The 15,408-nt window shown below is 44.2% G+C and overlaps 1 protein-coding gene across 2 annotated transcripts in view; it reads left to right on the plus strand.

Annotated features, from left to right (window-relative positions):
• The window catches only part of FRMD4B (FERM domain containing 4B), a 142,541-nt gene extending 140,616 nt beyond the window's left edge, over positions 1–1,925 (plus strand). For both annotated transcript variants that reach the window (XM_073569729.1, XM_073569730.1), the window contains one exon: positions 1,359–1,925. In XM_073569729.1, coding sequence (XP_073425830.1) covers positions 1,359–1,482 — 124 coding nt within the window. In that variant the 3' untranslated portion in view covers positions 1,483–1,925. The remainder of the gene's footprint in view (positions 1–1,358) is intronic.
• The last annotated feature ends 13,483 nt before the right edge of the window (positions 1,926–15,408 follow it).

The raw sequence follows: 15,408 nt of genomic DNA on the forward strand, positions 1-15,408 counted from the left end.
TCATGGCCTATTTCTTTCTCTGCTTTTTGTCAAACATATGTACTATTTAGGTCTAGGTTGGATCCCCTTAATTATCCTTTCAGTGGTGCCCCCATTTCTTTGTTTCTCATTCCATGATGGTGACCCTATAACCTGCACTGACCTAGTGAGTACCAGTACGGGGCTAGAAGGTGCCTCCTCGAGTGTCCACCACTATATTCTGCAAAGTCATCGTCTGTAAATACAACCTACAAACTATTCCCCGACAACTCCTTACTTCTCATTTAGTATCATGCAGATTGTTCAGCCAACCGCTCCCCGATCTCTCCCGACTACCCCATCGCTGCCGAGCGCTACTGTGTTCTCTGAGAAAGCCGCCGCCAGACTCTGTTGCCGGAGGCTTATCCCACTGAGAACAAAAGGGTCCAAAATCGGACGTGGCTGATCCTTATCTCCTCCAACATTATCAGGGGAGAGTTGAGTGTCCCCCAGAAACACTAGAAGGTGGTCCGATCTTGCCTATATCAGGGGATTCTCCAATGTTTGATGTGCCTTTAGAGAGGAAAATATCTCACCAGCCCCCTTCTCTTTTGCTAACAGAAATGGGGTCTATTGAGCGAATAGTCCTCCTAGACCCTGAATAAGCTCTATGATACGGTGGCTTTTCTGTGGATTTGGAGTGCGGAGTTTGCAGTATTTTACAGAGCTGAACAAGTGGATGAGGCTTCCACACGTAGTGGGAAAAATTCACGTGGGTGTCAGGAGCGTCCTGCGGATAAACATTCTTTTTTTTTCACACGTCCTTCTTTGCAGACCCGACGGTCCACTAAAAAGCTTGGGGTCATGTCCAAGTTTGAACCGATTTACAGACCAAATGATGGGGACGGCACACAACGCCATGCGTGATGCATCCATAAGTTTTACAAATGCGGACGTGTAAACGTGGCCTTAAGGTCTCCATGCATATTTAGATAAGATACCAATTTGGGCTGACCATCTAATATGCCTCCTAATGGGGGTAACCTCCCGATTGTCCTCCGGCAGATCAGGATTGGAGTTGAGCAGTTGGAATTCAATCCCTATCGATCATTTGGTTCGAATAGAAGATAAGCTCTATCCTACGATGGCGGCTATATCATGGCAAAGTTTGGCTCGGCTGAACGCTCCTGTGTTCTCCGCGTTATGGGGGGAGTTGGGAGAGATGGCCATCAGCCATATGATCCGGATATCTAATGTGAATGGATGCGTCCACATGAATTGGTAATTTACGGGCTTACGGATAGGACCACTTGCCATTGGCCGATCCATTGTGTACATGGACCAAACTTAAATAAATCCGGACCCTCTAACTTGTTATTTTGTTTTTTTTTTATCCATAGGACTTTCCATACCTATGCAGCCCAAATGGATGACCCCGACATCGCCCCACTAAACGACGACCCTCTTCCGAACGAGCAAGACCTCTTATGGCACGAAGACTCCAAGCCGGGCACCTTAGTATGAAGTGACAAAACTTTTCCAAACTTCATCCCGTCTTTCACTTCTCACCTCACGTGCCTTGCAGCGAGGGCGCCAATATTGCAAAACCGGCCAAACGGTCTCATCGGATGCAGTTTTGGCACCGGCAATCGGTCAACATTCTACTGAGTGACGAGGCACAGCCTACCGGATCACCACAAGCACTTTTTTTTATTTTATTACTTTGGAAACTTCTGGACAAGAACAACTGTGAAAAAAAAAAAAAACAACAAAAAAGCTAGTGTCTAAAACGGGCGGAAAGCACAAAAAAAAAACTTAAGGATGGAATTAACACTCTGCTGTCAGTATTGGACCGTTCATATGAAGGATCCTAACAAGAAAGAAACGCGTCGTCTTTTTAAATCGCTATTTTCTCTAATGAAATCCAATGCTTCCAAAAAGTTTAAATGAACTGCCCCCCCCCCCCCCCCCCCCAAAAAAAAAAAAAAAAAAAAAAAATTCTGTATATATGGAGATGTGTGTGTATATACGTTTTCTTCGCTCCTTTTTATCGGCAGTGTATGGTTTTTTATATATATATATTCTCCTAATACTTTGCTTAACGGAACCCGATGAATGAATTTTCTTATGGTACAGCTTTTGTTTTTAGAAATGATCATCAAAAGTTTTTTGTTTTTTTATGTTTTAAACTATCTATAAGGAATGGTTATAATCTGCTGGTCAGGTGTCAATTATATCGTTTTTGTTTTTTTTTTTATTATTTTGCAATGGATCAATTGTGGAACAGGAAGGTACGGGAGGAAGATCTGCAAGCATGTCGGGCACCTGAAACCTGATCTTGTGCAGAATGGAGGATGAATCATTATTATTATTTTTTATTAAGTTTTTCTATGGATTAAACTACAACTTATATATAACGGATTTGTGCCATTATTTTATTGGATCGATCATGGATCATCTAAAAAGCTAGAAGCGACCAGGAATAACCCCACACCCATCTAGCTAGACTGTCGAAGAGAGCGTGGCTGAATTGTAATACCAAAGACAACCTGTGGGTAATGGTGGCGCTGTTTCTGGAAAAACAGCAAAGGATATGGACACCTTATGAGACTTTTTTTCACACTTAAATTCATATATTTTGGACTCCCAAAATAATTTTTGCAATTGGGTTTCATTAAAAATGTTTCCCCGTTTTGGCTTTTCAAGGCTCTTTGTTTCCTTATATATTTCTGGTTGTAGAATGAGCTAACTGAGAAACTGTCAGCGAGCTCGTTTTTTTTTTCTCTCCTCTCGGCTGATTTTTATCCTTCTTGAAAAGACAGAAAACAAGTTAAAAAATCTTGGTGTCACAATGAGAGCACTAATTCTCAGCAACCGGCAATGCCTGGAAACAAACAGCCTGTAAAAGTCAAACTTTTACTGAAACCTAATTGCAAAAAAAATATTAGGCTATGTTCACACTTTTTTTTTTTTTTTTTCAAAGTATTTAAAAAAAAAAAAAAAAATTAAAATGGAATCTCCTTCAAGGAAAAGCTCTTCTCTTGGGTGGAGTTTTTCTTACCCTAAGGTTATGAACACACATGGATTCTTTTTGCTGAGTTTTTGGTGCAGAAACTGAATGGAAACTCTCCAAACCTCCAAGACTGTTTAGTTTCTGCTCCAAAAAACTTATGAAAAGGGTGTTCAGCCTTTTGATTGGACAGTGCCTAGTTCAGAGCAGATTCCGTCTGGATCCACTCTAAGAAGGGACAACTATTTTTCTTTTTTAAAAAAAAAAAAACACTTAAAAATAATAAGCTAAATTAAAAACTTATGAAAACATTAGTAGATTTCCCATAGAAATGAACAGGAAGAGTTTTCCTAGAGTCTTTGAAGAGGATTTTGGGGCAGATCCTCAAAAAAAATCAGAAAACACTGTGAACATCGCTTTAGCCCAAAATACATGCATTTCATGAAAACAAAGAAAAAAAAAAAAAAAAGTTCTGCCATTTTTTCAGAAACAGCGCCACTACTATACACAGGTTCTGTCTGGTATTACAGCTGAATTTATTTCGACAGAGCGGAGCTGCAAAACTGGAGAGAGTCCTGTAGGATTGAGTCCTGAGTCCCTTACGACACCCTCCATCCTCCCTGGCCCATAAATTTGGACCTTCAGAACTTTTTCTATGCAAATAATCCATATTAATCGGTTTAGGCGCATGCGGCAGAGGCCAGGTTATGGCGTGGAACAATTTAGGATTCTTAGGTCAGCGCTGCTGCTTGAAATCGAATGGACCTGACGCGTTTTGGGGCCGATTCCATCAGCTCTGATATCGGGACCATTCCGGCTAGTAAACCGGGGACGGCGGCTGCCAGCTGTGCCTATGGGAAGCCCCTGCCCTTATGGTGCTAGGAGACCCTTCTCTAGAGATTTCAGGGGCTTCATGTGTTTGCAGGGGCTGCAGATTTTTCCAGAAACCGAATCGGAGAACAAATGTTTTTTTTTTTTTTTTTTTGCAAAAGTCATCATAACCTTCGTCTGACAAAAGCGAGCGCGGCGCAGGGTAAGGCATGCTCGAACAGGTGGCCGCGCTCACCCCCATGCACCGCCGTCCCCTCGGGCCATATTCCAAGGGATTAGGCAGGTTTTCTGCCAGACAGGCTTGCAGATCCCTCCTACGACCTCGCTCCGCTTCCCTCTGACGTGCGTGAGGTTGGTTGTGTTCGTTCATCTTTTTAACTATTGTGTGTAAAGATTGGAGAATCGAGCTGGTCCTGGAAGATCTGGGTATGGAAGTGAAATGAGAAAATCCTATTTATTTGTTTTGTACAGCACCCTCTCTGGAAATGCTACCCCTTTTTTTTTTTTTTTTTTTTTTTTTTTGCATTTAAAACTTTTTGGAACCCGATTTTTATATGGGTCCAATAATAAAAATAAAAAAAACTATGATTAATTGCCTGTTTCACTCTATAGGGGACAGAGTCAAAGATCAGGGGTGGCAACAGAGGGTTAAATCAGATACCTCTTGTCCGCATTCTCCACCTTCTGTGAATGTTGCCAACTTTCCTGGAGATTCTCCTGGGCAGAAAGTGGGAGAGTGCTGTTCCCTGATTGGACAGGAGAGGAGGGGTGGCCTTAAACATCCCAAAAAATGTTGTCAACTAATTGCCCAACTCCTAATTTGCAGGATTGTTTACTTTATAATCACGTTTAATTTCCTTTGACTCGTGGCATTCGTTAATGTTTTCTTGTTTTTGCGCCAAGTTCTTCACGGTTCATGAATTTTGCGCCAATCGGGAAATGCTCTTTAATTTTGCCCATTTTTTTTGCAAAATGTCACAGGTTTAGCTAAAAAATTATGCAAAATTTACACACACAAAAAATTCCAGGCATATAAACAAAAATTGCTCCAGGGGAAGACAGCAGCACATTTACTCAAAATGATTATTATTTATTATTTTAGCGCCATTTATTCCATGGCGCTTTACATGTGAGTGTAGCGACTTTTTAAAAAGTTGAAATTGATTAATATCTGGAAACTCAAAACCCCACCAGCAATGACGAGCATAAAGAAAACAAAAAATGCACAGGAAAATACATATAAAATAGATTAAATTTAAATATGCAAATTGTCTCTTCAGAGAGGAAGAGGACTAGAACTCTAGTGCCACCTATTGGAAGCGGCTATCCTCAATCTGACATGCCAGGAGAAACGTTACCCCTTATATCCCAGTCCAGAGCCTCTCGCCTAGCCAAATCACATCTCAACCTTTGCACTGATGAGGGGCAATACCACGTCTGCAGATTGAGATTCTGGTTTGTCTTCGATCCCAGGGTTCCCAACTCCAGTCCTCAAGGCCGACCAACAGGTCATGTTTTCAGGATTTCCCTTGTATTGTACAGGTGATGCAATTATCACCTGGGCAATACTAAGGAAATCCTGAAAACATGACCCGTTGGTGGGCCTTGAGGACTGGAGTTGGGGAACCCTGTTCTATCCTATATCATATGGCAAGGCTTGTTGAAGAGTCGATCTTGTCTTTTAGGATCACTGCTTCCAATAGGTGGCGCTAGAGTTCTAGTCCTCTTCCCCCACTGAATGTAGAATACTTGAGCGGGAGGGGGCTCCAGAATAAGGATAGACCTAATCTAGAAGGGTATACAGATCTTGGACTTGTTCACCTTTACAGGTAAAAGGTGCAGAAAATCCACAATTCACCCTAGCAAGATTCTCGGGGGACCTTAATTGGTGGGTGTGGGGGGGGGGGCAATTCGGGCCTCCACCTTATCTCTCATTAATTAAAGCAATTTTTTTTTCTTGGATTTTAATACCGAGAACCTATTCTTGGATAAAGTCAACAATGTAAGATTAATGAGGTCACAACTGCCAGCGCACCCACCGATCAGATGATTGGCGACGCTGCAGGAAGTAGCGCAGCGCCGTACATTGTGTAGTGGTCATGTTTGGTACTGCGAGCACACCTGTTAATTTACATGGAAGAAAGATTGCAATGCCAATAACGGCCACTGCACATTGTGTGGCGCTTCAGCACTTTTAGACTAAATTCACATGTTGCGTATTTGGCGCAAATTTTCACAACACTTTTGACTGCAGAAAGTTCCGCAATGTAACACAGCGCTAGGTAAGTAGCTGAGATTTCAACAAATCTTATCATGACGTTGCAAATATTAATATATTGTGCATTGCAGATATTTAAATCCACATCATGTCAATACTTGGCATGGATTCAGAGTGGACGTCAGCATTGCAGATGGAAAGGGTAAAATCTGCACCAAATCCACAATTATTCTGCATATAACATATTATATATATATATATATATATATAGTACAGACCAAAAGTTTGGACACACCTTCTCATTCAAAGAGTTTTCTTTATTTTCATGACTCTGAAAATTGTAGATTCGCTCTGAAGGCATCAAAACTATGAATTAACACATGTGGAATTATATAATTAACAAAAAAGAGTGAAACAACTGAAAATATGTCTTATATTCTAGGTTCTTCAAAGTAGCCACCTTTTGCTTTAATTACTGCTTTGCACACTCTTGGCATTCTCTTGATGAGCTTCAAGAGGTAGTCACCGGAAACGGTTTTCACTTCACAGGTGTGCCCTGTCAGGTTTAATAACTGGGATTTCTTGCCTTATAAATGGGGTTGGGACCATCAGTTGTGTTGTGCAGAAGTCTGGTGGATACACAGCTGATAGTCCTACTGAATAGACTGTTAGCTGCTTTTTTTCTTGCCATAATACAAATTCTAAGTAAATAAAAACGAGTGGCCATCATTACTTTAAGAAATGAAGGTCAGTGAGTCCGAAAAATTGGGAAAACTTTGAAAGTATCCCCAAGTGCAATGGCAAAAACATCAAGCGATACAAAGAAACTGGCTCACATGAGGACCGGCCCAGGAAAGGAAGACCAAGCGTCACCTCTGCTACGGAGGATAAGTTCATCCGAGTCACCAGCCTCAGAAATCGCAGGTTAACAGCAGCTCAGATTAGAGACCAGGTCAATGCCACACAGAGTTCTAGCAGCAGACACATCTCTACAACTGTTAAGAGGAGACTTTGTGCAGCGGGCCTTCATGGTAAAATAGCTGCTAGGAAACCACTGTTAAGGACAGGCAACAAGCAGAAGAGACTTGTTTGGGCTAAAGAACACAAGGAATGGACATTAGACCAGTGGAAATCTGTGCTTTGGTCTGATGAGTCCAAATTTGAGATCTTTGGTTCCAACCACCATGTCTTTGTGCGACGCAGAAAAGGTGAACGGATGGACTCTACATGCATGGTTCCCACCGTGAAGCATGGAGGAGGAGGTGTGATGGTGTGGGGGTGCTTTGCTGGTGACACTGTTGGGGATTTATTCAAAATTGAAGGCATACTGAACCAGCATGGCTACCACAGCATCTTGCAGCGGCATGCTATAACATATGGTTTGCGTTTTTAGTTCGACCATCATTAATTTTTCAACAGGACCCGAAACACACCTCCAGGCTGTGTAAGGGCTATTTGACCAAGAAGGAGAGTGATGGGGTGCTACGCCAGATGACCTGGCCTCCACAGTCACCAGTCCTGAACCCAATCGAGATAGTTTGGGGTGAGCTGGATCGCAGAGTGAAGGCAAAAGGGCCAACAAGTGCTAAGCATCTCTGGGAACTCCTTCAAGACTGTTGGAAAAACCATTTCTGGTGACTACCTCTTGAAGCTCATCAAGAGACTGCCAAGAGTGTGCAAAGCAGTAATCAAAGCAAAAGGTGGCTACTTTGAAGAACCTAGAATATAAGACATATTTTCAGTTGTTTCACACTTTTTTGTTAATTATATAATTCCACATGTGTAAATTCATAGTTTTGATGCCTTCAGAGTGAATCTACAATTTTCAGAGTCATGAAAATAAAACTCTTTGAGGCTATGTGCACACATTGCGGATTCTGCTGCGGTTTTGGCCCTGCGGAAACGCAGCAGTTCCGCTGACATGGTACAGTGCAATGAAACTCATTGGGGTTTCAAAAACGCTGTGCTCACGGTGCGTTTTTTTCCGCGCGGTTTTGCTGCGGTTTCCGCAGCGGTTTCACACCTTTAACATAGTAGAGGTGTGAAACCACAGGGCAAACCGCAGGTCACTTTACCTGCGGTTCCGCGCGGAAAAACCCGCAGCTGAATCCACAACGTGTACACAAAGCCTGAATGAGAAGGTGTGTCCAAACTTTTGGTCTGTACTGTGTATGTGCGTGCATATATATATACACATACACTAGCTGAAGAGCCCGGCGTTGCCTGGGCATAGGAACCAACTGTGGTTAGTCATAACAAATTATAATGATTATATTGCACATAAAAACCGTGCATCTAATCCTCTCCTGTGTGATACTGACTGCTGAGCCGTGTAACTAATCCTCTCCTGTGTGATGCTGACTGCTGAGCTGTGCATCTAATCCTCTCCTGTGTGATACTGTCTGCTGAGCCGTGTATCTAAGCCTATCCTGTGTGATACTGACTGCTGAGCCGTGTATCTAATCCTCTCCTGTGTGATACTGCCTGCTGAGCTGTGTATCTAATCCTATCCTGTGTGATACTGTCTGCTGAGCTGTGTATCTATTCCTATCCTGTGTGATACTGTCTGCTGAATCGTGTATCTAATCCTATTCTGTGTGATACTGACTGCTGAGCTGTGTATCTATTCCTATCCTGTGTGATACTGTCTGCTGAGCTGTGTATCTAATCCTCTCCTGTGTGATTCTGACTGCTGAGCCGTGTATCTAATCCTATTCTCTGTGATACTGACTGCTGAGCCGTGTATCTAATCCTCTCCTGTGTGATACTGACTGCTGAGCTGTGTATCTAATCCTCTCCTGTGTGATACTGCCTGCTGAGCCGTGTATCTAATCCTATCCTTTGGGATACTGACTGCTGAGCCGTGTATCTACTCCTTTCCTGTGTGATACTGTATGCTGAGCCGTGTACCTAATCCTATCCTGTGTGATACTGACTGCTGAGCTGTGTATCTAATCCTATCCTGTGTGATACTGTCTGCTGAGACGTGTATCTAATCCTCTCCTGTGTGATGCTGACTGCTGAGCCGTGTATCTAAACCTCTCCTGTGTGATACTGCCTGCTGAGCCATGTATCTAATCCTATCCTGTGTGATACTGACTGCTGAGCGGTGTATCTAATCCTCTCCTGTGTGATACTGCCTGCTGAGCCATGTACCTAATCCTATCCTGTGTGATACTGACTGCTGAGCCGTGTATCTAATCCTATCCTGTGTGATACTGTCTGCTGAGATGTGTATCTAATCCTATCCTGTGTGATACTGGCTGCTGAGCTGTGTATCTAATCCTATCCTGTGTGATACTGGCTGCTGAGCTGTGTATCTAATCCTATCCTGTGTGATACTGACTGCTGAGCTGTGTATCTAATCCTATCCTGTGTGATACTGACTGCTGAGCCGTGTAGCTAATCCTATCCTGTGTGATACTGGCTGCTGAGCTATGTATCTAATCCTATCCTGTGTGATACTGTCTGCTGAGACGTGTATCTAATCCTCTCCTGTGTGATACTGCCTGCTGAGCCGTGTATCTAATCCTATCCTGTGTGATACTGACTGCTGAGCCGACTACTGAGCCGTGTATCTAATCCTATCCTGTGTGATACTGACTGCTGAACTGTGTATCTAATCCTATTCTGTGTGATACTGACTGCTGAGCTGTGTATCTAATCCTATCCTGTGTGATACTGTCTGCTGAGACGTGTATCTAATCCTCTCCTGTGTGATACTGACTGCTGAGCTGTGTATCTAATCCTATCCTGTGTGATACTGTCTGTTGAGACGTGTATCTAATCCTCTCCTGTGTGATACTGACTGCTGAGCCGTGTATCTAATCCTCTCCTGTGTGATACTGCCTGCTGAGCCGTGTATCTAATCCTCTCCTGTGTGATACTGACTGCTGAGCCATGTATCTAATCCTCTCCTGTGTGATACTGCCTGCTGAGCCGTGTATCTAATCCTCTCCTGTGTGATACTGACTGCTGAGCCGTGTAACTAATCCTCTCCTGTGTGATGCTGACTGCTGAGCTGTGCATCTAATCCTCTCCTGTGTGATACTGTCTGCTGAGCCGTGTATCTAAGCCTATCCTGTGTGATACTGACTGCTGAGCCGTGTATCTAATCCTCTCCTGTGTGATACTGCCTGCTGAGCTGTGTATCTAATCCTATCCTGTGTGATACTGTCTGCTGAGCTGTGTATCTATTCCTATCCTGTGTGATACTGTCTGCTGAATCGTGTATCTAATCCTATTCTGTGTGATACTGACTGCTGAGCTGTGTATCTATTCCTATCCTGTGTGATACTGTCTGCTGAGCTGTGTATCTAATCCTCTCCTGTGTGATTCTGACTGCTGAGCCGTGTATCTAATCCTATTCTCTGTGATACTGACTGCTGAGCCGTGTATCTAATCCTCTCCTGTGTGATACTGACTGCTGAGCTGTGTATCTAATCCTCTCCTGTGTGATACTGCCTGCTGAGCCGTGTATCTAATCCTATCCTTTGGGATACTGACTGCTGAGCCGTGTATCTACTCCTTTCCTGTGTGATACTGTATGCTGAGCCGTGTACCTAATCCTATCCTGTGTGATACTGACTGCTGAGCTGTGTATCTAATCCTATCCTGTGTGATACTGTCTGCTGAGACGTGTATCTAATCCTCTCCTGTGTGATGCTGACTGCTGAGCCGTGTATCTAAACCTCTCCTGTGTGATACTGCCTGCTGAGCCATGTATCTAATCCTATCCTGTGTGATACTGACTGCTGAGCGGTGTATCTAATCCTCTCCTGTGTGATACTGCCTGCTGAGCCATGTACCTAATCCTATCCTGTGTGATACTGACTGCTGAGCCGTGTATCTAATCCTATCCTGTGTGATACTGTCTGCTGAGATGTGTATCTAATCCTATCCTGTGTGATACTGGCTGCTGAGCTGTGTATCTAATCCTATCCTGTGTGATACTGGCTGCTGAGCTGTGTATCTAATCCTATCCTGTGTGATACTGACTGCTGAGCTGTGTATCTAATCCTATCCTGTGTGATACTGACTGCTGAGCCGTGTAGCTAATCCTATCCTGTGTGATACTGGCTGCTGAGCTATGTATCTAATCCTATCCTGTGTGATACTGTCTGCTGAGACGTGTATCTAATCCTCTCCTGTGTGATACTGCCTGCTGAGCCGTGTATCTAATCCTATCCTGTGTGATACTGACTGCTGAGCCGACTACTGAGCCGTGTATCTAATCCTATCCTGTGTGATACTGACTGCTGAACTGTGTATCTAATCCTATTCTGTGTGATACTGACTGCTGAGCTGTGTATCTAATCCTATCCTGTGTGATACTGTCTGCTGAGACGTGTATCTAATCCTCTCCTGTGTGATACTGACTGCTGAGCTGTGTATCTAATCCTATCCTGTGTGATACTGTCTGTTGAGACGTGTATCTAATCCTCTCCTGTGTGATACTGACTGCTGAGCCGTGTATCTAATCCTCTCCTGTGTGATACTGCCTGCTGAGCCGTGTATCTAATCCTCTCCTGTGTGATACTGACTGCTGAGCCATGTATCTAATCCTCTCCTGTGTGATACTGCCTGCTGAGCCGTGTATCTAATCCTATCCTGTGTGATACTGACTGCTGAGCGGTGTATCTAATCCTCTCCTGTGTGATACTGCCTGCTGAGCCATGTACCTAATCCTATCCTGCTGACTGCTGAGCCGTGCATCTAATCCTATTCTGTGTGATACTGTCTGCTGAGATGTGTATCTAATCCTATCCTGTGTGATACTGGCTGTTGAGCTGTGTATCTAATCCTATCTTGTGTGATACTGTCTGCTGAGACGTGTATCTAATCCTCTCCTGTGTGATACTGCCTGCTGAGCCGTGTATCTAATCCTATCCTGTGTGATACTGCCTGCTGAGCCGTGTATCTAATCCTATTCTGTGTGATAACGCCTGTTGAGCCGTGTACCTAATCCTATCCTGTGTGATACTGACTGCTGAGCTGTGTATCTAATCCTATTCTGTGTGATACTGACTGCTAAGCCGTGTATCTAATCCTCTCCTGTGTGATACTGACTGCTGAGCTGTGTATCTAATCCTCTCCTGTGTGATACTGACTGCTGAGCCGTGTATCTAATCCTCTCCTGTGTGATACTGCCTGCTGAGCCGTGTATCTAATCCTATCCTATGTGATACTGACTGCTGAGCCGTGTATCTAATCCTCTCCTGTGTGATACTGACTGCTGAGCCGTGTATCTAATCCTATCCTGTGTGATACTGCCTTCTGAGCCGTGTATCTAATCCTATCCTGTGTGATAACGCCTGTTGAGCCGTGTACCTAATCCTATCCTGTGTGATACTGTCTGCTGAGCCGTGTATCTAATCCTATCCTGTGTGATACTGCCTGCTGAGCCGTGTATCTAATCCTATCCTGTGTGATAACGCCTGTTGAGCCGTGTACCTAATCCTATCCTGTGTGATACTGCCTGCTGAGCCGTGTACCTAATCCTATCCTGTGTGATACTGACTGCTGAGCCGTGTATCTAATCCTATCCTGTGTGATACTGTCTGTTGAGATGTGTATCTAATCCTATCCTGTGTGATACTGGCTGCTGAGCTGTGTATCTAATCCTATCCTGTGTGATACTGACTGCTGAGCTGTGTATCTAATCCTATCCTGTGTGATACTGACTGCTGAGCCGTGTAGCTAATCCTATCCTGTGTGATACTGGCTGCTGAGCTGTGTATCTAATCCTATCCTGTGTGATACTGTCTGCTGAGACGTGTATCTAATCCTCTCCTGTGTGATACTGCCTGCTGAGCCATGTATCTAATCCTATCCTGTGTGATACTGACTGCTGAACTGTGTATCTAATCCTATTATGTGTGACACTGACTGCTGAGCTGTGTATCTAATCCTATCCTGTGTGATACTGTCTGCTGAGACGTGTATCTAATCCTCTCCTGTGTGATACTGACTGCTGAGCTGTGTATCTAACCCTATCCTGTGTGATACTGTCTGCTGAGAGGTGTATCTAATCCTCTCCTGTGTGATACTGACTGCTGAGCTGTGTATCTAATCCTCTCCTGTGTGATACTGACTGCTGAGCCATGTATCTAATCCTCTCCTGTGTGATACTGCCTGCTGAGCCGTGTATCTAATCCTATCCTGTGTGATACTGACTGCTGAGCGGTGTATCTAATCCTCTCCTGTGTGATACTGCCTGCTGAGCCGTGTACCTAATCCTATCCTGTGTGATACTGACTGCTGAGCGGTGCATTTAATCCTATCCTGTGTGATACTGTCTGCTGAGATGTGTATCTAATCCTATCCTGTGTGATACTGGCTGCTGAGCTGTGTATCTAATCCTATCCTGTGTGATACTGTCTGCTGAGACATGTATCTAATCCTCTCCTGTGTGATACTGCCTGCTGAGCCGTGTATCTAATCCTATCCTGTGTGATACTGACTGCTGAGCCGTGTATCTAATCCTATCCTGTGTGATACTGCCTGTTGAGCCATGTACCTGATCCTATCCTGTGTGATACTGACTGCTGAACTGTGTATCTAATCCTATTCTGTGTGATACTGACTGCTGAGCTGTGTATCTAATCCTATCCTGTGTGATACTGTCTGCTGAGACGTGTATCTAATCCTCTCCTGTGTGATACTGACTGCTGAGCTGTGTATCTAATCCTATCCTGTGTGATACTGTCTGCAGAGACGTGTATCTAATCCTCTCCTGTGTGATACTGCCTGCTGAGCCGTGTATCTAATCCTCTCCTGTGTGATACTGCCTGCTGAGCCGTGTATCTAATCCTCTCCTGTGTGATACTGCCTGCTTAGCCGTGTATCTAATCCTCTCCTGTGTGATACTGACTGCTGAGCCGTGTATCTAATCCTCTCCTGTGTGATACTGACTGTTGAGCCGTGTATCTAATCCTCTCCTGTGTGATACTTCCTGCTGAGCCGTGTATCTAATCCTATCCTGTGTGATACTGACTGCTGAGCCGTGTATCTAATCCTCTCCTGTGTGATACTGACTGCTGAGCCGTGTACCTAATCCTATCCTGTGTGATACTGACTGCTGAGCTGTGTATCTAATCCTCTCCTGTGTGATACTGACTGCTGAGCTGTGCATCTATTCCTATCCTGTGTGATACTGTCTGCTGAGCCGTGTATCTATTCCTATCCTGTGTGATACTGTCTGCTGAGCAGTGTATCTATTCCTATCCTGTGTGATACTGCCTGCTGAGCCATGTATCTAATCCTATCCTGTGTGATACTGACTGCTGAACTGTGTATCTAATCCTATTATGTGTGACACTGACTGCTGAGCTGTGTATCTAATCCTATCCTGTGTGATACTGTCTGCTGAGACGTGTATCTAATCCTCTCCTGTGTGATACTGACTGCTGAGCTGTGTATCTAACCCTATCCTGTGTGATACTGTCTGCTGAGAGGTGTATCTAATCCTCTCCTGTGTGATACTGACTGCTGAGCTGTGTATCTAATCCTCTCCTGTGTGATACTGACTGCTGAGCCATGTATCTAATCCTCTCCTGTGTGATACTGCCTGCTGAGCCGTGTATCTAATCCTATCCTGTGTGATACTGACTGCTGAGCGGTGTATCTAATCCTCTCCTGTGTGATACTGCCTGCTGAGCCGTGTACCTAATCCTATCCTGTGTGATACTGACTGCTGAGCGGTGCATTTAATCCTATCCTGTGTGATACTGTCTGCTGAGATGTGTATCTAATCCTATCCTGTGTGATACTGGCTGCTGAGCTGTGTATCTAATCCTATCCTGTGTGATACTGTCTGCTGAGACATGTATCTAATCCTCTCCTGTGTGATACTGCCTGCTGAGCCGTGTATCTAATCCTATCCTGTGTGATACTGACTGCTGAGCCGTGTATCTAATCCTATCCTGTGTGATACTGCCTGTTGAGCCATGTACCTGATCCTATCCTGTGTGATACTGACTGCTGAACTGTGTATCTAATCCTATTCTGTGTGATACTGACTGCTGAGCTGTGTATCTAATCCTATCCTGTGTGATACTGTCTGCTGAGACGTGTATCTAATCCTCTCCTGTGTGATACTGACTGCTGAGCTGTGTATCTAATCCTATCCTGTGTGATACTGTCTGCAGAGACGTGTATCTAATCCTCTCCTGTGTGATACTGCCTGCTGAGCCGTGTATCTAATCCTCTCCTGTGTGATACTGCCTGCTGAGCCGTGTATCTAATCCTCTCCTGTGTGATACTGCCTGCTTAGCCGTGTATCTAATCCTCTCCTGTGTGATACTGACTGCTGAGCCGTGTATCTAATCCTCTCCTGTGTGATACTGACTGTTGAGCCGTGTATCTAATCCTCTCCTGTGTGATACTTCCT

The sequence above is a fragment of the Dendrobates tinctorius genome, unplaced genomic scaffold (assembly GCF_039654945.1).
Source record: "Dendrobates tinctorius isolate UK_male_01 unplaced genomic scaffold, ASM3965494v1 ptg000027l, whole genome shotgun sequence".
Classification (NCBI taxonomy): Eukaryota; Metazoa; Chordata; class Amphibia; order Anura; family Dendrobatidae; genus Dendrobates; species Dendrobates tinctorius.